We start from the raw sequence: 26533 nt of genomic DNA, 5'->3' as shown, positions 1-26533 counted from the left end.
GGAGCCGCCGGGATTAGAACCAGCGGCCATATGGGGTCAAGGCAAGGACCTTAGCCACTAGGCCACGCTGCCGAGCCCCTGAGGTTGGATCCAATTTTAAAACTGTGGAAATGGGTTCTTACGATGGGTTCTTACTGTAAATGAGAACGTCCAGTTGAACCAGAAAGTTCCTGTCCCGAGAGGTTCTGGGAGGAAGAAGGCAATGGATTCTGCTTGACAGCAGTTGCTTAAGACTGCATTTGATTGCTCTTCATCATCAGCCATTCAGTGATAGCAAAGATAAACGGGCCTACGTGAACTTTGTTTTTAAAACTCAAATATTTGCTTGATTTAATATGTGTCCAGTGCTATTTAAGTGCTGTTTAACGGGCTGTGTTGTGGCCTCAGAAGTTAAGCCACAGCCTTCAGCGACACCATCCCATCCAGACACCGGTGAGTCCTGGCTGCCCTGCTTCGGAACCAGCTTTCTGCTTACGCACATGGGAGGCAGCAGGGCAGGCAGCTCTTGGGGCATTGTATCCACATGGGAAACCCCAAAGAAGCTCCTGGCTCCTGGCTCAGATCACCTCAGCTCTGGCTTTTGAGGGAATTTGGGGAGTGAACCAGCAATAATGAGTGTTTAAGAAGGTGGCAAGGGCCCGGCGCAGTGGCCTAGCGGCTAAAGTCCTCGCCTTGGACGCCCTGGGATCCCATATGGGTGCCGGTTCTAATCCCGGCAGCTCCACTTCCCATCCAGCTCCCTGCTTGTGGCCTGGGAAAGCAGTTGAGGACGGCACAGCACCGGCCGTTGCACTCACTTGGGGAGTGAAACATTGGACGGAAGATCTTCCTCTCTGTCTCTCCTCCTCTCTGTATATCTGACTTTGTAATAAAATAAATAAATCTTTAAAAAAAAAAAAAGAAGGTGGCAAACATTTTAACTTAGAAACAAATTTATCTCTCTTAGTAGTCAGATTTGTTTGGTTCAAATGTATTCATCTTGATTTCCTTTAAATCATGAACATCCTTTTATGGTTAAACATTTGGGTGCCATTCACTCAATAATGATTACAGATATATAACTTGATATGGTACAATAAAACTTTAAATGTTGAAAAATGGCAAACCAAAATCATTCATAAACTAAGCCAAAGTGTCTCATAGCATATCTATAGGTATTATGCAAACACCTCATTTAAAAAATCTAATCTAAAGGGTCCAGCGCAGTAGCATAGTGCTTAAAGTCCTTGCCTTGCACGCTCCGGGATCCCATATGAGCACTGGTTCTAGTCCCTGCAGCCCTGCTTCCCATCCAGCTCCCTGTTTGTGGCCTGGGAAAGCAGCCGAGGATGGCCCAAAGCCTTGGGAGCTGCACCTGCGTGGGAGACCGGGAAGAGCTCCTGGCTCCTGGCATCGGATTGGCTCAGCTCCAGCCATTGCAGGCACCTGGGGAGTGAATCATCGGACAGAAAATCTTCCTCTCTGTCTCTCCTCCTCTCTATATATCCACCTTTCCAATAAAAATAATAAATAAATCTTTTTAAAAAATCTAATTTAAAAGTAACTTTGAAATAAATTTAAAATGTTTAGTTTCATTATATTTACTGAATAAAACTGATTTGTAAAATGTTTCTTTATCAACAATGAATTTTGCTCTTACCATGTATAAATCAACCAAACTCAGTAATTCACCCAGTGGGGGGAAAAATAAACAAACCAAATTTATATATATATATATATATATCTAGAGTCCAAATGGGAAACAAAATGATCTGACCTTGGCCAAATAGTCATCCACGCTGTGATTCGAAGGCTGTGGTCTTGAGGTAGAAATTCCTAGGTTTTCTTTAGGAATCAGATTCCTATTGAGGACTAAACTGGTCTGAAGGTTTGAAGGCGACTCCAGCGGCGGCCTCCCGCCGAGCGTGCTGAGCAACCATCTCTGCTGCTTCTCCAGCAGCAGCTCTGTGCGCAGCTCGGCCAGCCTCTCGTTCGTCCTGTGAATGTTGCCAACAAAGAGATATTCTGAAATGACTGATTCACTGCAATGTTGCCAGCGAGCAGAAATGACTTCCCATTCCTCAGTGGTTTAATGCCGAACATGTGTCACAGCATTCCCACGGTTCACGTCTCTAGGTTTTGAATGCTGATTCTTCATTAACAAGGAATTCAAGTGGCCGGTGTTGGGGCGCAGAGGGTTAAGCCACTGCCTGTGACACTGGCATCCCGTGTGAGTGTTAGTTGGAATGCTGGCTGCTCCACCTCTGACCCAGCTCCCTGCTCACGCGCCTGGGAAAGCACTGGAAGAGGATTCACACATGTGGACCCTTCCAAGCATGCGGGAGACCTGGATGAAGTTTCTGACTCATGACTTTGGCCTGGCCCAGCCATGGCTGTTGCAGCCAAACGGGGTGTGAACCAACAAATGGAAGAGTTTTTTTTTTTTTTTTTTTTCTCTCTCTCAAGCTGTAACTCTGGCTTTCAAATAGACATATAAATCTTTAAATATAAATAAATAAATACATAGGTTAGAATATTTTTATGTTGTGAGCCAGCTTAGAAACCAATCCTATCCTTCAAGGATGTCTTCCAGCGTTATGTTCAATACTCCTGCAAGCTTCACCCAGACCTGGGAGAAACTAAGAAGCACTTGGCTTGTGGGGATCATTCTGAGCCACTATCTCTAGGGGAGAACGAGAGGGCTGACCTGGTGATGAGAAGGAACTGAAGCCATTGGGAAGGCAATGAGCTCACAATCCTGTACTGTGGTGTCAGAGATGGTACCTGCCCTGTCTTCCACCTCCGGCCCGAGGCTGACCCAGGCTTAACTCTGCTGTATCTTACACTTCTCTGTGTTAATCACTGCCCACTACGGGGCGGGGGGGGGGGGGGTGGTGGAAGAACTATAAAGACTAGCACTTTCCAGTGATAACAGCAATCACAATTATATCTAGAGATAACAGTCCTTGATTGTGATCAATCAAGAGCAGTGTAGCACAATGGGGTTACATCTTAATCTTTCCCCCTCAAAAGTTAAATTTGTGAACATTTATATAAACAGCCATGGACTAAAATGTTAAAGATAATTTCATGTAGCAACATCATTTTCCAAAGTTACATTGTCCAGTCACCTTTCAGTTCCTGCTACTCTTCTGAGCCTGTCTCGTTAAAAGGGGTGCTTTAGAGGCAAATGAACCCGTTTCATTTGTGCTCATTGATTCTGCGTTTTACTTACTTGTTTAGTTCTGCTGACAGTGAATTTCTAACCTTTAATTCCTCCAGATAGAACTGCTTATATTTTTCCAGTTCTGTTTTGCTAGAATCTTCCTGAGCAGCTCTCAGTTTGGAGAGCTCAGATTCCAGATCTTGAATTCGGAGTTCCATCTGACTCCTCAGGGATGCGTGGTTACTGTCCCTTAGCTGCTCTAAGCTGTCCTGAGATGCTGCTTGTGCCTGGAGGAAACCAGAGACACCTGTTACAGCGAGTTACAACCTGCATACCTGTGTTTCCTTTAGTTTTGAGTCAGTGACCCAGATAATACCGTGAAAAATGTACATTTAAAATATTTATCTTAAACATCCACTGAATCGAATCTCAGTTAATCTTAGCACTCATAAGCAGCTCATTAAAACAGTAGTAGGTTTAATTTGAAACTTAAAAATCAACAGTGTCATTCTAGAACAATTAAGGATGGTTTAATTTCTGAACTCACAGTGCTGTTTTATGCCAAGTCGGGTTATTCATGAAATGAGTCTAGTGAGATTCATGATTCTGAAAGATCAGCTTCGTTTTATAAAAACGAAGGGAAAGGAGGTACTCAACAACAGAAGGAAGCAGGTGCAACTTTCCTTCTAGAAGCACACAAAACAACCTGCCCTAAGGGATACCAAGGAAACACACAATATCCTCACCAACATCCAAACTACGGCACAGGATAGATGAACGAACCTGTAAAAAAAGATTGACTTCCTTTAATTTTTCAACTACATCTTGTCTCGCTCTTTCTTCAACCTCTCTTTTATACTGCTCTACTTGACCAAGGTCTACCATATTCATTTCCACAAGACTTTTGAGGTTGACAACTTCTTGTTCCAATTTCTTTTTATGCTTCTCTAGTTTTTCATATTTCTTCTGTTGTGTTTTCGTTGAAGACAGTTGCTGCTTTAGAACTTGATTGGTTGATTCCAGCTGTAGACATTTTGCAGATGCAGATTCTAGCTTAGCTGTAAGATCATCAATCTGCATGAATAAAGTCATATGGTTTGGTAATGAACTTCATAGGCTGAAAACACACACCGATATCACTTTTTGAAACAGACTGCTTGCAATTCAATATAATCTATACCATAGCAGATTCTTAACAAACAAAAAACATGGCTCTAAATCACCCTTTGAGTAATTCTTTTCCGCTGTCTTCATTGCTGATAATTTTTAAAGGTTTATTTACTTGAAAGGCAGAATTAGAGAGGGGGGAAACAAAAGAGACACAAAGAGATATAGCCTATCTGCTGGTTCATCCCTCAAATAGTTCCAACAGCTAGGGCTGGGCTGCGCCAAAGCCAGAATCCAGGAACTCTATTCAGGTCTCCCATGTGGTAGCAGGGGTCCAAATACTAGGGCCACCTTCCACGTTTTCTCAGGTACATTAACAGGTAGCTGCACATGAGTGGCTAATACATAATGTGTTCATACAGGATGCTGGAATCACAGGTGGTGGCTTAACCCCCTGTACTACAATACCAGCCCCTAAAATTAAAAAAAAGAAATTAAAGATTGTGAATGTGGTTTTTCTAATGATATGATCTCTAGTAAAATCAACAGAAGACTTGAAGTTTTTAAGATACATAGTTGTTGGGCCCGGCGGCGTGGCCTAGCACCTAAAGTCCTCGCCTTGAAAGCCCCAGGATCCCATATGGGCGCCGGTTCTAATCCCGGCTGCTCCACTTCCCATCCAGCTCCCTGCTTGTGGCCTGGGAAAGCAGTTGAGGACAGCCCAATGCATTGGGACACTGCACCCGCGTGGGAGACCTGGAAGAGGTTCCTGGTTCCCGGCATCAGATCGGCGCGCACCGGCCCGTTGCGGCTCACTTGGGGAGTGAAACATCGGATGGAAGATCTTCCTCTCAGTCTCTCCTCCTCTCTGTATATCTGGCTGTAATAAAATGAATAAATCTTTAAAAAAAAAAAAACATAGTTGTAAAAACACTACTGGTTGGCTTGTATTAAAAGAAAGTTAGCCAGGAATGAAGAAGAGACCTCAGGCCCGGCAGCGTGGCCTAGTGGCCAAAGTCCTCGCCTTGAACACACAGGATCCCATATGGGCACCAATTCTAATCCCGGCAGCCCCACTTCCCATCCAGCTCCCTGCCTGTGGCCTGGGAAAGCAGTCAAGGACGGCTCAAAGCCTTGGGACCCTGCACCCGTGTGGGAGACCCGGAAGAGGTTCCTGGCTCCTGGCTGGATCGGCACAGCACCAGCCGTTGCGCTCACTTGGGGAGTGAACCATCAGACGAAAGATCTTCCTCTCTGCCTTTCCTCCTCTCTGTATATCTGACTTTGTAATAAAAATGAATCAATCTTAAAAAAAAAAAAAAGAATGGAGAGACCTCTGCCCCTTGGATGCTATCTCGGGTGAAAGCAGGTGGAGAAACTACTTGGTGGCAAACACAGATAATTTCTTACACAAAGGTCAGACCACAGAGCACAGAAGATAGAGCAGAGAGTGATGGCAGCAAGCCTGAGTCTTCAGGGAGTAAAGAGTCAGAATGAGGGTATAGTTCAAGTGGGAAGAACATAAGAATATAACAACGTGTGGGTTCATGACAGACTGTACTGGTTTTAAAATGTGTTCACACAGTTCTTACACATAAATCCTCTAAAAAAAAATGCAGACCACAGGACAACCACGCTGACTCATTTCAACTGAATAGAAAGTGGTCTGAGAGATGCTTGCCCTGGACGCCCATCCTCTGAGAGGTGAGGGAAGCTGAGGCCACAGAGAGAACCGAAATGCCAGCCAGTGTCCCATGTCAACAACCACACAGGTCAGTGTTCATGTTGAAGAGGACCACAGCTGCCAGCCTTCCAGCAGCTGAGCTGGTTCCAGTGTTCTGGAATCACACTGTCAGGTAGTGCTTGGCCTTAGAGCCCTGGCTGGCGTTTTAGACAAAAGGCAACCAACAGCATGCCCTATTTGTGCAAGAAGGACTCATCAGACTCAAGTCAATAACATGAAAAACAAAACACAAATCTTTAATTCACTGTTCAAAGCTTTAGGAAATGTATAATCCCCCCAAATTAAGTGATTTTTGCCCCTCCCCAAATTAATACCTTATATTTTAGCATATTATTCTCAATAGCCATTTCAAATTGGCTAATTTTTAAATCTTCATGGGAATGAAACTGTCCATTTTCATATTCATTTAACTTCTTTCTTGCCATGGTTAGGAGGTTCTTAAATCTGTGGGGGAAGGTACATAATAGAGTAAGTCAAAGATTTTAAGAATAAACACTAATTGTTTAAACAGCTATTTATATTCTATCACACCAATGAGAGAAATAGACACATCATGATCCTCATTTGTTTAAATCTATCACTGGAACCTTTGAACAAAATTATCATCTTAGGTAAATGATACAGAAACTTCTTTTGATACATATGGTAGTAAAAAAAAATAGTTCAATATATATGCAGAGTTCTTACAAATCATTAATATCCATTTTTATATATTACAATCAAACATTAACCTATTTTTATTGCTAGCTATCCTCAATATCAGTATCCCAAACAATGAAGACAAGACAGGAAGGTTTTGAAAAGATACAGAAATTCACTTGGTTTCTCTTGAGCCCAGTGTATGAAGACAGAAAACACACAACATCAAGGAGATCATTCAGAATAGAAAAAGGCACAAGACAGAACATTTTTCAAGACTAAGTTGAGAAAAGAGTTCTAGAGGAAAGGCAATTAGCAGAGAGATAATTTGGAAAGACAAAGGCTGTTTTAAGAGAGCTAGAGATCTTTGTGAGCACAAAGTTAAAAACATTAGAAGGATGCAAAAGTCACGTAGAGGAAGATAAATGATAGAAATATTGATAAGAATTCTCCAGAGAGACCTGAGACGTACACAGAACAGGTGTCAGATGAAGAGCTTGTGCAGAGAAACTTCCCTTCAGATCTGCGGACAGAAACACTGATGTTCACCTCACTGTCTTTCAAATCGCGCGTGTATGTTTGCACGTCAAGAGTTACGCAAACATGTGATAGCTGTAGAAAATCAGCAAATTTGTAGAACATGTTTTACGGCTCAAAGAAAAAGAAATGTAAGCTCATTTGCAATCATTTTTGATACTGTTGAAGAATGACATTGACAGATTTTCCTGTATTTGCATATTTGAATCCTGAAGGGAAGGATAGTCCTCATAGAAGGAAATGCAACAATGGAGAGAATACAAACGTCTTCAGAAGTCAAAATCCAAGGGAGAGCAAGAAAGGAGTGGTTGACAGGTATTAAAGGCATCGTTGTTACTGTTTTTGAAATCGTTGAAGAGAAAGTATCCGATTTTGGAACGTAAAAATGTTTCAGATGGTGCTGCGATTGTCTAAAATAAATTTTAAAGTAGAATGATTTAATTCTAAAAGTACACATAAAATTTAGGCTGTACTAGATATGATTATAGTTACATGAAATATTGGGTGAAAGCTGAAATGTTAAAATCTTACTCAGTGATCTCTTTTTCTAATTCACCATTTTTCTTCATTTCTTCACCCAAATTATATTCCAGCGATTGTTTTAATTCAGTGAGTTTCTGTAATTGTTCCTTTTCATCCTTAGACTGAAAAAAAAATTTTTTTACAACTCTAATTTTTAAAAAAACATTGAAAGTCAAATTCTTGCTTCTCAAGACTTTCTGAATACTGTTTAAAGATTAGCCCTTGAACAGGACTGATGCCAAGCAGAACTGACAGAGACTTTCCTGGGGCAGCTCAGGTTGATTTCCACATTCATCAGCTTTCCCAGATTTAAACTACCAGAATGAACCTGTTAAGAGAAGCTCTTGCATGTTAGCACATCAACAATGTGCTAAACACACTCACTCTCTGTAAGGACTTCAGTGTGGGCTTCAACGTGTCCCACCAAGCAGTTCTCTTAAAGCAGGCCTAAGTCCTCTCCATAAAATATGAAATGTAACTTGCTTCATTCTCGTGACTTCCCTGTCGTCTTGTTTTCTCACTCAGCTGGCTGCAGTTTTCGTTAACACAAGGAGCCATTATGGATTGAGCTCTCGTTTGTTCATCACTGATTGTCCTCTTTTACAAGAAACTCTGATTTTTCAATGCCTGATTTCTAATATAAACATCTTGAGGACTCTGAGCTCTCACCCTGCATATTTCTCAGCTGCACCAAGTCACGGGCCCACTCTCTCCTCGGCCCCTCTGCTCGTCTAGCCCTGCTTCCCTTCCAATTGCACAGCTCCCTGAAATTTAGTCCTTTTTCTATACCTTTTGAAATTCCTTAAACCCTAAGGCTTCACCCCAAATGTCCCAGTCTAGATTTGTGTATCTCATCTCGTTGGAAGGCTGTCTGTGCTCCATCTAGTTCACTTCTCACAGATGATGTCCTCAACCGCACACTCCACAATTACTTAGCATGGATTACATTTGTCAACAGCTTATCTTGCACATTTTACGTTGATGCTAATGTGTGTGTTACTTTGAGTGAAGTATTATTTTTTTAATATTGGGAGACACTCTTATTCTCTGGAGTACTTGGCCTGCTTTTCTTTCATAAGGCAAAATTTTTGGCAAGGGCCAAATAATTATTTGCTTCTGCTTTTTTTTTTTTTTTGGCCCTGTAGAGATGACCTAATGGAAAACTTTTGGAAGTTTCTTTCAGATGCACACTCAAATTATCTCTGCTTCCCAACATTAGAAGTAATATATTCTCTGGTCAGGTGTGATGGTTCAGTGGCTAAATCTTCACCTTGCAAGTACCAGGCTACCATATGGGTGCCGGTTCGTGTTCCGGCTGCTCCAGCTCCCTGCCTGTGGCCTGGGAGAGCAGTAGAGGACGGCCCAAAGCCTTGGGACCCTGCATCCACATGGGAGACTGGAGGAAACTCCTGGCTTCTGGCTTCGGATCGGCTCAGCTCTGGCCATCGCAGCCATTTAGGGTGTAAACCAGTCGATGGATGATTTTCTTTCTGTCACTCTATCTCTCTGTAAATCTGCCTTTCCAATAAAAATTTTTTAAAAAATCTTTTTTTAAGACTTATTTTACTTTTCTTGGAAGGGCAGATCAGATTTACAGAGACAAGAAGAGAGAAAGATCTTCCATCTGCTGGTTCATTCCCCAAGCGGCCACAATGGCCACAGCTCAGTCGATCACAAGCCAGGAGCCAGGAACTTCTTCCAGGTCTCCCACAAGGGTGCAGGGTCCCAAGGCTTTGGGCCGTCCTCAACTGCTTTCTCAGGCCACAAGCAGGGAGCTGGATGGGAAGTAGAGCAGCCAGGACATGAACCGGCATCCATATGGGATCCTGGCGCATGTAAGGAGAGGACTTTAGCCACTAGGCTACTACGCTGGGTCCAAAAATAGATAAACTCTTAATCAATAAATAAATAAAAGAAGTACATTCTCAAGATCACCCTGAAAGGTTCAGACATTATAAGAAATTCTGAATTGTAGATGAAACCATTACCCAAATTTCTTGGCAATATAAAAGATATTATAAGTATTAGGGGAAACTGCATACTAATGTTCATGGTAACAGTATGCATTTTAGTCAACAAATGAAAAGAACTCAAATATCCACAAATGGGTTAACAAGATATAATGTATACTAAAAAAACTATTTTTAGGCTATAATAATCTTCCACATTATAACTTTACTACCAAAATCATAACTTTATGAATTCATTCAAGAGACCTTACACTAGTAGCAGCAAGATTAACACATATATTTATGTATTGAATATAACAAATATTTTAATCAATGAGACTTTTTATATTACCTAAAACATCCTTACACATTACCTCTAGATAAAAATTTTTCAGTGCAACAGAAATTAAGAGATTCTTACCAAACTGGGACTTGACAAACTTTTCTGAAGACATTCAATTTTGCCTGCTTGCTTGTTGGTTGTAACTTTTAACTCAGAATTTTCACTTTCAAGCCTAAAATGTAAATTTTAAAGTAATTATTCTCACAGATCATTAAACACCACTGTATTATTTCTGAATGGACATCTGATTGTACAATCACATACATTTTTTTAAAACACTTATTTGTTTTTTATTGGAAAGGCAGATTCACAGACAGAAAGAGAGAAAGATCCACCATCTGCTAGTTTACTGCCTATGTGGTTGCAATGGCCGGAGATGAGTCAATCTGATGCCAGGAGCCAGGAGCTTTTTCTGGGTCTCCCATGTGGGTACAGGGTCCTAAGGCTTTTGGGCCATCTCTGTTGATTTCCCAGGCCACAAACAGAGCTGGAAGGGAGTGTAACAGCTAGGACACGATTCAACACCCATATGGATTCCGGTGCATGTAAGATAAGCATTTTAGCCATTGAGCCATTGCACCACTCCTAATCATATAAATTCTTAAAAAGTAAAACAAGTTGCTTTTTGTTTATTCAACTCTTCATTTAGAAGAGTCATTAAGTCTGACTCTAATATATGCTAAAAATTTGCTATCTTGGGACAGGTACTGTGGTACAGAGCTGTAAGATGCTGCTTAAGATGCTGCTGGCGAACCAAGTAAGTGCTGGTTTGAGTCCCAGCAGCTTCACTTCTGATCCCGATCCCTGCTAATGTGCCTGGGATGGCAGCAGAAGGGGGCCCAAACGCCCGGGACCCCACCACCCATGTGGGAGACTCAGATGGATGCCCAGGTCTTGGCTCAGCCCTGGACTTTTTGGCCATACGGGACATGAACCAGTAGGTGGAAGATCTCTTTTTATGACTCTCTCTCAGTGTTACTCTGCCTTTGAAATAAATAAATAAAATACCACTTGTAAATGTGTTATCTAAGAAAACCTAGGAAGAAAAAAAATTTGAGAAGTGAACAATTTAACAGATCATTTTTCAGTTTTATGGATAATGGGCAGAATTTATTTTTTAATTTTTTTTAAATTTATTTTATTTTATTGTATAGTTGTTGACAATCTTTACATAGTTAATTATGGTTAAAAAAAAGGTTCAGGGGGTATAGGGAAGTGGGTAATACTATCATGTCCATATTGTTTCCGTCGTGTATCTGAGGTAAAGGGGGATATTGAGGGAGAAGCCCCACCCGGTTTCGGATAATGGGCAGAATTTAAGGAATAAAAATGTGCATTACAAAATGGATAAAAACAGAAGCTTTTCCCTGGTTTCAGAGATGTGTTTATTATCATCGTTGATTTAATTCTCAGCATCCTACTGCTTAGTTGCTTTCTGAGTGCCTGGACTGTTCTGCATGAGGCTTTACACTGTACCTTTGTAGTTGACCTTGCAGCTTTTCGGCATCTCGTACAAGCTCTGTGTTTTGGTCTTGTGCTTCTTGCAACTAAAACAAAGAATACAAAAACAAAACAAAAACTAGTAATCTGGCACAGATGTGCTCACTGCTCCTCTCTATGCAAACAGAATCCACTGGCATCAGCAAATCACGCACAGTGAGCTCTGTCTGCTACTGCTTCATGTCCTGACACAGTTTGACGGTTCAGGCAGGTGATGTGTCGTGGACACTCAACTCCTAGACAATTCGCTCTGAACCACTCCTCCCAGAATTGAAGGGCTCGGTGGTGGGGAGCATGGAACCCAGAACACAGCCCCTGCAATTTCATGAAACATTCACCCTCCCACTAGCCAACAGTATGTCTTCCTATTTATAAATTACAGCTCACTTTCTGTGAACCACTCGGGGCAGGACATGTTCTACCACGCAGATAGCACTTTTGGATGGAGCAATACAGAACTTACGCGATCATCAGAGACAGTCCAAGACACTGTCCTGCAAATACTTGACTCTGTTGTTAATTTTGGTTAACCAAACACTGGTTCCCAAAGCTATTTCTGCCCAATCTCTCTTACAAGTGGATTGTGGTCATGTGGTATGGTTAATCAGAAAACCTATAGCTAGAGCTTTTCAGCTGTAAACATTTATAAAGCTCTTAATAAATTTCTGCAGACATAATAAAGGAAAGTAAACTCAGAATAATTTTATAGTGAGAAAAGCCCAAGTATCTGACAGAACAATTCTTCTCTAAAAAGTGCTTTTAGGGCCTGGCGTGGTGGACTGAAGTCCTCGCCTTGAACACACAGGATCCCATATGGGCGCCAGTTCTAATCCCGAAAGCCCCACTTCCCATCTAGCTCCCTGCTCATGACCTGGGAAAGCAGTCGAGGACGGCCCAATGCCTTGGGACCCTGCATCCATGTGGGACACCTGGAGGAGGTTCCTGGCTCCTGGCTTTGGATCGGCACAGTACCAGCCATTGTGGTCACTTGGGGGGTGAATCATTGGACAGAGGATCTTCCTCTCTGCCTTTCCTCCTCTCTGTATATCTGACTTCATAATGAAAATAAAATAAATCTTTTTTTTAAAAAGTGCTATTAATTTTAGTTAATTACTTAAAATTCATTTAGAATAAAAGCTTTGCTCAAATGCTTCATTCAGAATGTTTGTATCAATGTCCCAAGGAAGAAATTACTGGACTGGCATAATCACTTGATTTTATTCAAACAACTATTAGGCTAAATATTTTCAATTTATGTCAGCATAGGTTACATATCAGATTTTCTTATGCAAAATTTATTCTTAGACAATATGATCTCTTATAATCTCTTATAAAAAAGGCAAATGTAACTGTATGGTATGTGAATTATACAATTAAAAGATAGGTTTATTTGACTGCAAAGATTTTTTTGAAATCCATGCACAGTTTTTTTCATAATAGTCATTTTATAATGACTTTCAAGACATCTGGTGTCTGTAAATTGGTTTATAAAAATCCATTAGCAGTCAAGAAAGTAATCTCCCTTGCTTGTGCTTTGCTTTGCCCACCAGCCTTGCTGGGAGACTTCCTGGCGCTTATTTCCTCTCTCCTTAGTGGAGACAACGGTTGATGTCTGCCTGGGAGTGACCACCACGAAAGGAGGTATGCCACAATATGGGTTCCCAAAGGTTAGCGGGTCCACCTGGCTTCCTAGAGTATTTCCCAGGCAGCCTTGTGTTATCCATCCATGTGTATTTCGGAGTCATTTGTAGCTCAGCATCATTTGATTCTGAGGGTGATGCAGTGCTTTGTTAGACATGTCTACTGTCTAACTGGGGTTAAGGCTAACACACAACAAAGAGATCAAGTAACCAAGCAGAGCCATATATGTGATTAAGGGCCACGGGGAGGGAGACCATTTGGAAGAGCAGCTGGAAGGAGCATAGAAGGAGCAGCATAGAAGGAGAGTCACACTCAAGGACTGGGGCATTTCCCACTGCATGTTGCAGTGCTCCACATCTTCACCCTGGGAACCTGCTGTGCTTCCATCCAGACTGTCTTCGACAGACTCTATATTATCTAGTCCTGGAGACTAAATAGGCCGAAACGCATGACTCACGCCAGGACCTGTCTAACAGGAAGCTGTCTAACAGATATTCCCAACTTTGTGACCAAAATCTATTCCAAAATCCAGTCTATCCCAAATTCTTCCTTGTCAAATTAAAACCCCAAATCCCAGTAGTTTGGGCTGAGAATACAGGGGTTATGCTGGAGGCTTCTTGTTCCCTTACACCCACACCTGGGGAGTATGTTCTGTGGTTCATGTCTTAAAGTATTTCTCACATCCTGCCATTCCCTACTATCTCCACTGCTGAAACTTTAATCCGAGTTGCTGATATCTCAGCTAATCTTGCATGGTAACTGGCCACTGGTCAGACTGCCTCTACTCTCATCCCATTTAACCACACAGGAATCTGAGTGATCTAAGGTGAGCATTAGCTCTCTGGCTGACAGTGCTACAATGGCTAGAAAAAGACTCCCCCCGCCCCCGCCCCGCAAAAAAGAAAACCAACCAGTGCAGGATTTACTAAATTTCCCTAATTCTTTATTTTGGATGCACATACTGCTTTTGATCTAAATAATTTTATACTTATACAATCTCTAAAATAAAAAGGAAAAGGAAAGAGAAGCCTAACTTCTCAAATTGACTGTAATTTAACTGAAAACATCTGCATTTTGGACTGCAATGTAATGGCCTTTTTGCACAACTTATCCTGAAATACATGAAATAAATAATCATATTTATTTATTTAATATATATTATATTATTAATTTAATATATATATTCTGTATCTATTTGCAAAAGAAAAAAGAGAAATTTCTGGAACATTAAGAAAATTTAGGGCCCGGCAGCGTGGCCTTGCTTTGAACGCCCCGGGATCCCATATGGGTGCCAGTTCTAATCCCAGCAGCCTGCTTCCCATCCAGCTCCCTGCCTGTGGCCTGGGAAAGCAGTTGAGGACGGCCCAAAGCTTTGGAACCCTGCGCCCATGTGTGAGACCTGGAGGAGGTTCCTGGTTTCCGGCTTTGGATCAGCACAGCACTAGTCGTTGCGGTCACTTGGGGAGTGAATCATCAGATGGAAGATCTTCCTCTCTGTCTCTCCTCCTCTCTGTATATCTGACTTTGTAATAAAATAAATAAATCTTTAAAAAAAAGAAAATATAGTGTTAAATTTTCTGCAATAATAAAACTAAAATAAAATATTCTCTGGTTTCATCTAATTGCATCACTATGATGATAGACATAGGAATGTAGAAAAGAGATACCTTTAAAAATACTGATAAATAGAAAAAAAGTCTCTCAAAGTGCATGAGGATTGGATATAATTCTCAATTTCTTGTATTACTTTTTTTATGAATATTACTTTAAAAAGAATTTCAGTATAAGTAAAAACAGCAGCTTGAAAGAGTGTCAGACATAAGTGCATTACAAAGATCACAAAATTGTGCTAAAATGGTTATAAAGAAAAAGAAAGCTGTTTACTGCAACAAGTGTCAGCTATAGAAAACACATTTCCACGGTAGCGTGCATACACACCTGACTGCTGATGTGATCTAATTTCTTCTTTAAATTCTGTATCTCGTCTTCTAAACTAATCCGATGACGTGTTATAACCTCCAGTGAAGCCTCCGACATAGACTGCTTCTTTAAAGTGTCGGCCAGTTCTTGTTGAAGTTGTCTTACAGCTACCTGATGAAACACTCTTGTTATTGATTTTATAAACTGTTTTAACAGGAATCATATCATTAATATTTAATTCTAAGACATACATACAGATGGTCCCTGATATGATGGTTTGATTTATGATAAACATTTGGTAGAAAATATATTTTGGGCTTTGATCTTTTTCTGGGCAGCAGCAGCAAAGTGCAGTCCCAGACACACCAGCGCCAGGGTCTCCCCTGCACTCCACAGTGTGCTCTGTGGCTAAGGCAGGACGCCGAGTACATCAAGTGCTATGAATGCATTTTCAACTTAATGAAAGGCTTATCAGCATCTAACCCTCTCATAGGGAGCATCTGTATTTTGAAAACTCACACCACACATGTCAGTTTACTTTTTCCTCATGCATATGCATTCCTGTTTATGACTGACTTCATAGAAGGACACCGAGGAATCGTCATCCTGCCTAAGAGTATTAGCTCACTTAGGCGGCAGGTTCAGTCCACTTCCCACTTCTCTCCTAATAAGCATTTAAAAACCCTGCAAATCTCAAGAAGGCATAAGTATGTGGATGGAACCAGTGGTGGAAATCATACAGTGTGGAATATTTGCCTTCTTTTTAATTTTTTTTGAATCAGAGGTTCAAGTGAACTTTAATCACTTTTGTGCAAATCCTACCTTGGTATATAAGTAACACCAATGACTCTAGGAAACTCGGCCTCCACCTCTCCACATTTCAGACCTCAGTTCCTAAAATTCTCTCCCATATTCACTCCATTTCTGCTATATGTGAATTTTGCACCCTCTTGTTAGTCTGAAATAGAGATCTTATGCCAAATTAATAAATCACTGAAAACTATATCTTTGTGCTGGACAAACTTACAGTCAGATGATAAAACAACCAAGCCTTGACATGAAGATAATAAGCAAATTATTTGTAAAAATGTGTTCCAAAGCAAACCACAAATATAGCAAGAAAATGAAATCAAACATGGGTCTGCAGTTTTTCAAAATTAGCACCTAATAAATGAAAAGTAGATGTCTTTGAAAAATTGAGAGAGCACAAGAACACAGGAGACTAGTATATTTTCTGATTAGTCTGATATGAATAAAAATAAACTTATATCAGCTAAAAATACATAAAAAGCTACAAAGAAGTAAATTTCAAGATCTAGCATTTACTGTATATCAATTGGGAACGCATGAATGAATTGTCAAATTAACCTGTTCAACACAAACTTAACTTCAAAATACTCTAATTATTTCTGATGAGTTTATCATAGTCTTAGAATGTGACAACATAATGACAGTAAAATTACCTTAGCAATTTGAATAGGATTAATATTAATCTATGAGAATAAACAATGTATAATTTAACTTTAGAATTTTGTAGGCAACACAATGTCTTTACAAATCTCTCAGATCTAACTTTCTTTTCTTGGGAACAAGGTATGTTTCCAAGATGATATAACAGATAGCATTTATAATAATCTATTTTCACCTTCAACCAGATTCAGTATTTAGCCATAATCAAGTATGACTGAATTTTCCTTGAAGAAGTGTGAACAACACTGTTCCTGATACTTACCTCTCTTTCTGTTTTCTCATTTTCATACTGATACAGTCTTTCTTTTAGATGATTACATTCAGAGAGTAGCTCCTTATTCCTCTCTCCCAGCATAAGACTTTGTTTTTCATTCTCAGCCTGGAGATTCTTAGCAATATCATGAAACTGGTTTTGAATAGTAACTACTGTCTTTTCTTTATCTTCCACTTTGTTTTGAGCATCATCCAGTTGCTGTCGAAGCAACATATTCTCACTTTGTAGTTGAGATAATCTCTCCTTCACGGATTCCTGCTTTCCAATGTATTTACTCACTTTACCTTGTTCTTTTTGATACATTTGCTCCATTTCCTTCATTTGGCACTGTGTATGGCTCAGGTCTCTTTGGACACAATCTAAAGCCAAAGTCTTTTCTCTGAGAGTTTCTTTGGTGTGATGGAGCTTAATTTCTAGGCTGTTAAATTCCCTTTCAGCTTTAGAAAGCTGCTGAGAAAGAATTTCGTTGCTATCCTTCAGGTTAGATATTTCAAAATTCATTTTGTCCTGTAAACACAGCCACTCATCTCTTGCTCTCTGCAGAGCCAGTTTCAGGTCTCTTTCTGATGTTTGACTTTGTTCATGCTCTTGTATAGCAGCAGTAAGTCTAGTATGGTATGATTCAACTTCTGCCTCCAGCCTTTCCTTGTTTTGTTTTTCAAGCTCCAGGTTAGAAGTCAGCCTTGTATTCTCAGCTGTCAGAACATTAAGCTGTCCGTTATACTGGAATATTGTTTTCGTTAGTGCTTCCTCATTCAACTTTATTGTCTTCTGAAGTTCATCATTCTTTTCTCTTATAATTTCAAGGTCCTCAAAATATTTGTTTTCCTTTTCCTTGTTCTGACTTTTTATTGTGTCTATTTCCAGTTTTAGCATGGCAATTTCATCTTGTAACATGTGATTTTTATGTAGAAGTTCCTTTTCTTTTTCATGACTATCAAAAATCTAAGTGAAAGAAAAGTGACATTTAGCTGGTACTCATAAAATATCATGATTTCTTCTGAAATTAAGCACTAATCTGTGCGTATTTAAACAACGAAGTGTTGCAGTAAGTGGATATCCAACTGGAAGTAGTTGGATCCAAATCTCAAATATTTTAATTTATGGTAAGATAATGAATCTATGCAAATAAAAAAGGCAATGAGAATTTTAAGTAAGAGGACAAAGGACTTATCTGAATTGCCTTAGTAAATTTGAGAACATTAAAAATCAGGTTACCATTCATTTATCTAACGTACGGAGTCACCCAGTGTAAGACTTAACTGTTCATAGTGTTTGAGCTGAAGAAATTTCCAAACTCCTTTAAGTATGTTTTTTTCCTGAGAACAGTCTATAATCTTGTTTTCTTATACTTTCAGAGTCAGTTACTCAGAATTACATTTACTAGTAAATGATAGAACTAGACTTTGTACCAGCCACTTCTCCATATACTGTTGAATTCACTTAGTTATGGCAATTCTGAAAAGGAGAAGTTAAAGATATGAGCATACTGCAAGAGTTTCCCTGGGCTTTCTGAGTCCACCTCTCTTTCTCTCCCATATGTTTTTTCTGTAGTCTAAAATGCATAAACACCATGCTTCTTCTGTAGTATAGATACCTAGGAAACAGGGTGTTTGTTTCAAAACACTAAGGGTTCCCCATATGTAGGCAACTGCTTAGGTTACAGTACCTAAGCAAGTGTTACACTGTGGGAAGAAAAGCAGCTAATAGCTTGTGGGCATCCTGGGCCTGGTAAAAGCCCAGGTTAATGATGGTGTTAATTATAACAGTGTGACAGCATAGTTGCTTATTTTTTTTTAAAGATATGTGAGGGGCAGTCATTGGCATGCTGGCAGATGAGGTCTGGAGGTCCACACTCAAGTGTGCATGGGCCCCAGGCAGGTAGGCAGGGCCTCAGGGCAGCACGGCACATTTCCAGAGGACTGGACTTAGGGATCTGCATGCTTGTGGGCATGGGTGCTGTGGATTGCGCAGGGAAGGAGTTTTGGGGATGTGTGGAAGGGAGGTCTGTTGAGGGAGAATGTAATAGATGAGGAGTGACTTCCGGGGGACTTCTACCAATCAGGTTACTGCACTGCTACTGGTAAATGAGGAGGCTGAGACCAGGTGGTCTGGAGAAGCCAAACCAATACCCCTGCCCACGTGGGGGTATTGAGCTGGGATTGCTGATACCAATCACCATTTATTGGTGCACATGAAAGCCATGGCTGTGGGCCTGCCTGGCAGGGCTTGATCACAGTATATGTCAGTAAGTGTTGGGGCAGGGTGTGGACCACATCAGGCTGAGCCATGACACTAACCATGATGTGAAAAAACCGGGTCTGAGGACAGATTCTGTGGGAGATTTGTTGGCTCACCCCTGTGTGACTGCCATATCAGCTGGTTTGCTTGAGAACGGGGAGTGGTGATGGGTCAAACAAGGCATGACCATGGAACTCACCAACACTCATTGGTACTGGAGTTGGGAACAGGCCCGGCTAGTGCAGGTTGTAGCAGCTGCAGGTTCACCCAAGAACTGGTTGTGGGACAGGATGGGCCAGTACTGGGGACACACTGTCCTGGGTGAGGGCCTACCACCTGCTGGCACACATGTGCTTCGGATCTGGGAGTGGACCTGGTGGGGGAACTTGGGAAACTCCCCTGTTGGGCTGTAGCTCTGGCTGGCAAGCATGTTAGTCAGACTGGATGTTGGTTAGGCTGTGTAAAGCTTGTTGGCAGGTGTGTGGGTTGGCTTTGGAGTGGATGTGGATTGGGCAGGGCCTGGCCAAACTTTAGTACATTGGCAAGTGTAGGAGCCAGGATGGGGTGCAGGCCATGCCGTGCTAGGCTGGGGTATCATACCTACTGGTTTCCATGAAAGCCAGGGATGGAGGCAGGCTGGACAACCACCAGAGTTGGGAATGGGGGCAGGCCAGGTCGGGACAGGCTGCAGCATCTGGTGGTAAAGGTTAAGCTGGGTGACAGGTTGTACTGGGCTGTGTCAGAACAACCACTGGCATGTGCAAGATCTGTGGCTGAGAACGGGCCTTGTTGGAGAGTTAAGGGGATGCTCTGGCTGGGCTGTGGTTCCAGCTGGTGCTATAGAGAGCTGGACTTGGAGCAGCAAATTGGGCTGGAAGTAGTTGAAGCATGGGTCTGGACTGGGTCTGGGGTATTCCAGACTGGGCTAGGTCTCTACACCTGCTAAACTATACAAGAGCTGGGTCTGTGGGTGGGCCAGGCAGGGCTGGGCTATAGCATCCAACAGTAATGGCTGGAATGGGTATGGGCTAGTAGGGCAAGACCACTTTTCTTGTCAGGACAGGATGTGGGCCAAGTCAGGCTAGGCTAACAACCCACCAGTGTGCATGAGATCTGCCACTGGGAGGTGACCTGATAAAGGAGTTTGGGGGAATACCTCTGCCAGCATGCAGTTCCTACAGGTAACAGCAAGAATCAAGGCTGGGAGCAGCCCAGACCAGGCCAGGTTACAGTAACAGTTGGCATACATGTCGGCCAGGTCTGGGGGCAGGCCACGCTGGGCCTGTTCATAACCTACTGGCAGATCTGAGAACCAGGAGGGGAGCAGGATAGGCCAGGTTGGGCTGCAACACTAGCCAGCTCACATCAGAGCTGGGACTTGGGGGAGTCCAGGCTGGGCTAAACTGTAACACCCACAAGCAAGAGCTGGGATAGGGGGCTGTGGCACCCACCAGTGAATATCAGGTGAGGCCGGCCATACTAGAATAAGCCACAGTATCTACTAGCACATGTAAGGGGGACTGTGAGGATCCTCAGATGAGCCACTGCTTCTGCTGGTGAGAATGAAAGATGGGACTGGGGGCAGACAAGGCTGGGCAGGGCTACAAAACCCATTGACCTGCATGTGACTTGGGTTAGGGGGAGAGCCAGGCTGGGCTAAACAACCATATCCACTGGTGCGTGTATGAGCCAGAGTAAATGCAGGCTGAGCTAGCTGGTGCTGGTACTGGGGGCAAATCCTGTTAGGCTAGACCACAGAATTACCTGGAAAGTACAAGATCTGGGGCTGGGAGTAGAGCTTGTAGGGAAATTGTGGGCATTCCTGAATGGCTTCTGCTCCCACCAGTGAGCATGGGAACCAGGGCTTGGGATGGGCCTGGGAAGACAGACAGCGGTACCTGCTGGTTGTGGGCTGGCTGCAGGCTTGATAGTGGGGTTAGTCAGGCTGAGCTAGGCTCCAACATTCACTGATGTGCATGAGAGCCAAATGGGATGTGGGAAGGACTGGACCACTCTGCTGTATATACCGGCATGTAGAGGAACCAGGGTTGGGGTCTGGCCTGGTGGGGGTTACCAAGGATTGCTCTGGCTGGGCTGCAGTTCCTGTTGGTGTGTGTGAGGGCTGAGTGTGTGGTGGGCAGTGATTGGCTGGGTCACAGCATCCGCTGGTTTGTGCATGCAATGGTGTTGGGAACAGAACTGACCAGGTGACTGCAGCCACCAGCATGTGTATGTAGGTTGATGTGATTGATGGATTGAATGGGATCCCACACCAGCTAGCATACACAGGAGTCAGGTCTGGGATCACCTTTTTGGGGTCCTCCCAACTGGACTACTGGACTCAAAACTCCAACTACAGTGAAAATCACAGGATCTATGGTCTGGTCATGGAATGCATATGTCAGAACTGGATCTCCTCGGTTTCTGAACCTATGCAGCAGACGACATGTCTAGATGTACATGGGAGACATGATAACCAGGTTCCCTGAGGCCTGCAGATGACATTTAGTGCCATGAAAGGCAGAACAAATTGGACATCTCTCCTGGACAAGCTTTGATAGCAAATATCTGGGCAAGTGGAGACTCAAGGGTGGACTGTGTCAGTCAATGGACCTTGGAAGATTTCCTCAACTTTGGAGCAATGAAACCAACACCATCTCAGAACTATCAAAACCACTTAAGCAGTATCCTCCGAACATGCTCCACATCGGGCATGCTGGGATGACATCGGGTGGCCATCCCCCATCTCCAGGTACTGATGCAGTTGGGCTGCTGGGAGCGGCCCTTACCCCTTCCTCTCCCCACTCTCTCCAGATACAGGAAGAAAAATGGAGATTGGAAACAGTTGTCTCATCCACTTTCCCCCATTCCTCTGTGGTCCACATTGGTATGGAACCTTGTAAACTTATTATTAAAAACCCACCAATGGTAAACAGGTAAAATCTATGGACATCTTAGAAGACCATGAGAACATTTGGTACTGTAGTAATTTTTGCTTCATCATCAGTGTTTGGAACAACAAAGGTAAAAGAGGACCATCAAAGTTTTTCACTAGGAAGAAAATACTTCTCAACAAACTATCCTTAAGTGTATCAGAGCTTTTCAAAAGTTCCTTGTCTTGAAGCAGGATACTACCTGTAGCAAATTGTTCATCTTTTCAAAGGTGAGGAGAATACAGTCCAATTGTGGTCTCTGATGTGGTCATTCTTTTCCTCCTTCCCTTGTTGAAAGTCACAAGCTAAGCTCTCCATTATTATAACAAGGAAGTGAAATCACTGCCAAACACTAGAATGTACAATTAATAGAAAGGGTTTTGAGACTCTGGAAATATCAATTCTAAAACCCTCTTTTTTGAAGAAGGCCATTTGATCATGAGAGCCCAGTGGAACTGAATGTACACTGCATTACCTAGTTTTCCCACAACACGGGGTCACCAACACCACCCTTACATATACACTGCATGGCTTAAGACTTCTCTGTACTATCTATGATGCATGCCACTATATAGGTACATAAACACACAAGAACAGACCCACACATATTTGAAAGTGACTGAAGAAAATACCTCAGAATTCATTTCCTTTCGAGCTATTTCTATCTCCTTTTGCTTGCAAAGGTGACTGGTCAGAATGCCATCTTGTAATTTTCTGGCATTCTGTTCTCTAGAAAGTTGCCTCTGAGTGTCGTTTCGCTCTTCCACAACCTAGAGATAAATTTCAGGATAGCACAGGGGAAGAAAAAAATCCATAAGCCTCCTCGAGATTAGTTACCTTAAAAAAAAATCTGTTAGAAGGAACAAGCCATTAAAGTACAAGCACGTGAATTACCCAAAATTTCAGTTACATAACTGACAGCAAAATTCACCCAAGAGCAAAAAAGAAAAAAAAAAGCCTTATTACTGGCAGATATGATATTATAAAATAAAATCCCTTTACAAACTTTTAAATAGTTTCATTACAATTTCAAGGTATTCATCCTCATTTTTAACCAAAAAAAGCCTAAATTAACATTTATGTAAGTGATTAAACTCAGTTCAGTTTTCTTTGCTTCATTGAGAAGGCATATGCTAAGAATCATTAGGTGTCAAGACTCATAATAAATAAGTTTAGTTATATATGTGATAGTTTATTCTTGAGACGAGACAACATGAGTTTATCTTAATTCTAAGTAACATTAAATGAAGGGATTATCACGAATAATTATAATTAGATGGAGGAATAAAGCATTCTGACCAACAATTTACCTGATTCAAGTTGCTTCTTACAGTTCTCAATTCCATTTCTAATGTCCTAAGGGTCAGCTCAAGTTGTCCTTTCATTTCAACTTCTCTACTATATTGCTCTTCTTTTCTTCTTAATTGCTCCTTAATTTTTTTATACAATACATCAGCATTTCTTCTCTTTTCTGTTTCTTGTTTTAAGGTAAATCTGCAGTTAAATAGGACTTTCTTAAATTTCACTTTGTTAGAAAATGAAAGTTTAGGGCCCAGTACAGTTGCCTAGTGGCTAAATCCTCGCCTTGCATCCACTAGGATCCCATAAGGGTGCTGGTTCATGTCCCGCCTGCTCCACTTCCCATCCAGCTCCCTGCTTGTGGCCTGGGAAAGCAGTTGAGGATGGCCCAAAGCCTTGGGACCCTGCACCCGTGTGGGAGACCCAGAAGAGGTTCTGGGCTCCTGGCTTTGGATCGGCTCGGCTCTGCTGCTGTGTACTTAGGGAATGAATCAGTGGATGGAAGATCTTCCTCTCTGTCTGTCCTCCTCTCTGTATATCTGCCTTTCCAATGAAAAAATAATCTTTTTTTTTTTTAAAGAAAAGTTCATTTTGTGATTGGCTGAAATATTTATTATTTCTAATAACCACATGTTTCATTTCTCATTTGAATCTCTTCCAAAAGACACATATACTTGAAAGACAGTGATAAAAGCATGATCGCTACTTGGGCCCGGCAGCGTGGCCTAGTGCGTAAAGTTCTTGCCTTGAACGCACCGGGATCCCATATGGGTGCCAGTTCTAATCCCGGCATCCCTGCTTCCCATTCAGCTGCCTGCTTGTGGCCTGGGAACACAGTTGAGGACGGCCCAAAGCCTTGGGACCCTACACCTGTGTGGGAGACCTGGAGGAAGTTCCTGGCTCCTGGCTTCGTATTGGCACAGCACCGGCTGTTGTGGCCACTTGGGGAGTGAATCATCGTTCGGAAGATAGTACTTTTTTTTTAAAAAAAAGATTTATTTTATTTTCATTACAAAGTCAGATATACAGAGAGGAGGATCCTCTGTCTGATGATTCACTCCCTAAGTGAGTGCAATGGCCAGTGCTGTGCCGATCCGAAGCCAGGAGCCAGGAACTTTCTCCAGGTCTCCCACAAGGGTGCAGGGTCCCAAGGCTTTGGGCCGATCCGAAGCCAGGAGCCAGGAACTTTCTCCAGGTCTCCCACATGGGTGCAGGGTCCCAAGGCTTTGGGCCGATCCGAAGCCAGGAGCCAGGAACTTTCTCCAGGTCTCCCACATGGGTGCAGGGTCCCAAGGCTTTGGGCCATCCTCGACTTCCTTCCCAGGCCACAAGCAGGGAGCTGGATGGGAAGCAGGGATGCCGGGATTAGAACTGGTGCCCATATGGGATCCCGGCGCACTCAAGGCGAGGACTTTAGCCACAGGCCCCAAGATGGTACTTATAAATGTTGTTCATACACTATGTATCTGCAGGATACGTAACCCATGACTTGGCTAAAGAGTATACTACCTGGAGGCAAGCTTTCAACCTAGAAGTAAAACCAGGTTTGGGACACCCAGATTTTGAAGTAGAGTGACACCCTCAATCCAGCCTCCTGCTTATGCACCCCATGGGAGGCAGCAGGTGATGGCCCTGCCACCCACGTGAGAAATCTGGACTGAGCTCCTGGTGTCTGGTGTTGGAGGTGTCCCATCTCAGACACTGTGGACATTTAGGGAGTGAACCAGAGAATGAGCTCTTACCTAGCTCTCAAATAAATAAAAGTAATTCCTTTTTAGAAAAATAAATGTTACCTCACACATTTTATGTTATTTTGGTGACACTCTGATTACCTCGTTGATTACTATATATTTTAGAAATAATTTAATAATTCCTTTTGGAATAATACAGGATCTAGTGTCAAAGGCTTTTGAACAAGAAACTTAGATTTCTTTTATAAAAGTGAGATACTGAAAAATCTACTCCACAATAATAACTTTCCAGTCACAATTTTTCCACACATTTGAAGTATAAAAGAAATAGTTCAGCATCTGGCACAGTTGTTAAGACACTGTGTCCATATTAGAGTATGGCATCAGTACTCCTGGTTCTGGTGCCTGACTCCAGCTTCTGGCCAATTCAGAGCCTGGGAGGCAGTTGTTCCTGCCACCACGTGGGAGACCTGGGTTGAGCCCCCAGCTCCTGGTTTGGCTAGGGGCATCTGCAGACATTTGAGGAGTGAACATAGAGAGGGGAGCTCTCTGCCTTTTCGTTTCTCACTGACCCTCAAAGAAACATAAAACAAAAATTTCTAAAAGTAAGTAGTTCAGGAATTTCTTCACCACTGCGATGTCAGTGGCCAGTGCTGTGGTGGAGAGGACGTGGCTTGCATCCCTTATCGGAGCCTGGGTATGAGTCTCGGCTACTTTGCTGCTCATGCAGCTCCCTGCTAACGCACCCAGGAAGCAGAAGGCAGTTCACATGTTTGGGCCTCTGCACCCACAGGGGAGATCGAGATGGAGTTCTGGGCTCCTGGCTTTAGCCTGGCCTAGCCTGAACTAGCTGATGGGAGATACCTGTCTTTCCCTCTCTCTGTTGTTCTGCCTTTAAAGACTAAACCAAACTCAAACTAACCCAATCCAACCCAACCCAACCCAAACCAATCCACCCAGGATGTCATACCTCAAACTGCAGCATTCTTGTTCCCATTCTATTTTTTGATGTTCCAACTGTGATTTCACTTCTCTTATTTCAGACAGCTCTTTTTTCAGTCCACTAACTTTATTTTCCAGCTTTTTAACTTTTGCTTTAAGCAGTCTACAACGATTCTTTTTAAGTTCTATTAATCTTTCATATGAAAGAATTGCATCCTGGATTTTCAATAGGCTGACAGAATCTATTACCAGGGAGAAGATAAAAATAGAATATATAACTACTTTTTGCATATCAAGATCTATTCACTTTCTGATTCACTATTCACCCATGAACCAAGTATACATTGAATGGACTCAACAGAAGACATTAAAGTTTCCTCTGCTTTTTTAAAAAAAAGATTTATTTTATTTTTTATTGGATCTGTGTTTTTAAGAGGAGATAATTTGACCTACACAGTGCTTGGGAAGGTTTCCCTGAGGAAGAGGTGGTAACACTTGGAAATAAAGGATGAGCCAGGAGCAGCTGAGCAAATGGAAAGAACATTCTAGCTGACCTATTGCATATGCTGTAGGAAGAGGTAGATTGTAACAGGTTTCTGACAATGTAAAATGATTCCTGAAACACAGAGCAATCCC

The 26533-nt window shown here is 42.2% G+C and overlaps 1 protein-coding gene across 1 annotated transcript in view; it reads right to left on the bottom strand.

Moving 5' to 3' along the window:
- The window catches only part of ANKRD26 (ankyrin repeat domain containing 26), an 89117-nt gene that overhangs the window by 5876 nt on the left and 56708 nt on the right, over window positions 1–26533 (bottom strand). Inside the window, exons 21-32 of the mRNA XM_058669574.1 lie at window positions 25926–26139; window positions 23276–23459; window positions 22598–22735; window positions 16780–17736; window positions 15066–15218; window positions 11463–11533; window positions 10065–10158; window positions 7704–7816; window positions 6311–6440; window positions 3929–4219; window positions 3215–3432; window positions 1757–1976 (exon numbers count right to left, since the gene is read on the bottom strand). Coding sequence (XP_058525557.1) covers window positions 1757–1976; window positions 3215–3432; window positions 3929–4219; window positions 6311–6440; window positions 7704–7816; window positions 10065–10158; window positions 11463–11533; window positions 15066–15218; window positions 16780–17736; window positions 22598–22735; window positions 23276–23459; window positions 25926–26139 — 2783 coding nt within the window. The remainder of the gene's footprint in view (window positions 1–1756; window positions 1977–3214; window positions 3433–3928; window positions 4220–6310; window positions 6441–7703; window positions 7817–10064; window positions 10159–11462; window positions 11534–15065; window positions 15219–16779; window positions 17737–22597; window positions 22736–23275; window positions 23460–25925; window positions 26140–26533) is intronic.

This window comes from Ochotona princeps, chromosome 10 (assembly GCF_030435755.1).
Source record: "Ochotona princeps isolate mOchPri1 chromosome 10, mOchPri1.hap1, whole genome shotgun sequence".
In the NCBI taxonomy this organism is placed as follows: domain Eukaryota; kingdom Metazoa; phylum Chordata; class Mammalia; order Lagomorpha; family Ochotonidae; genus Ochotona; species Ochotona princeps.
This window is presented reverse-complemented; position numbering and strand designations above follow the sequence as displayed.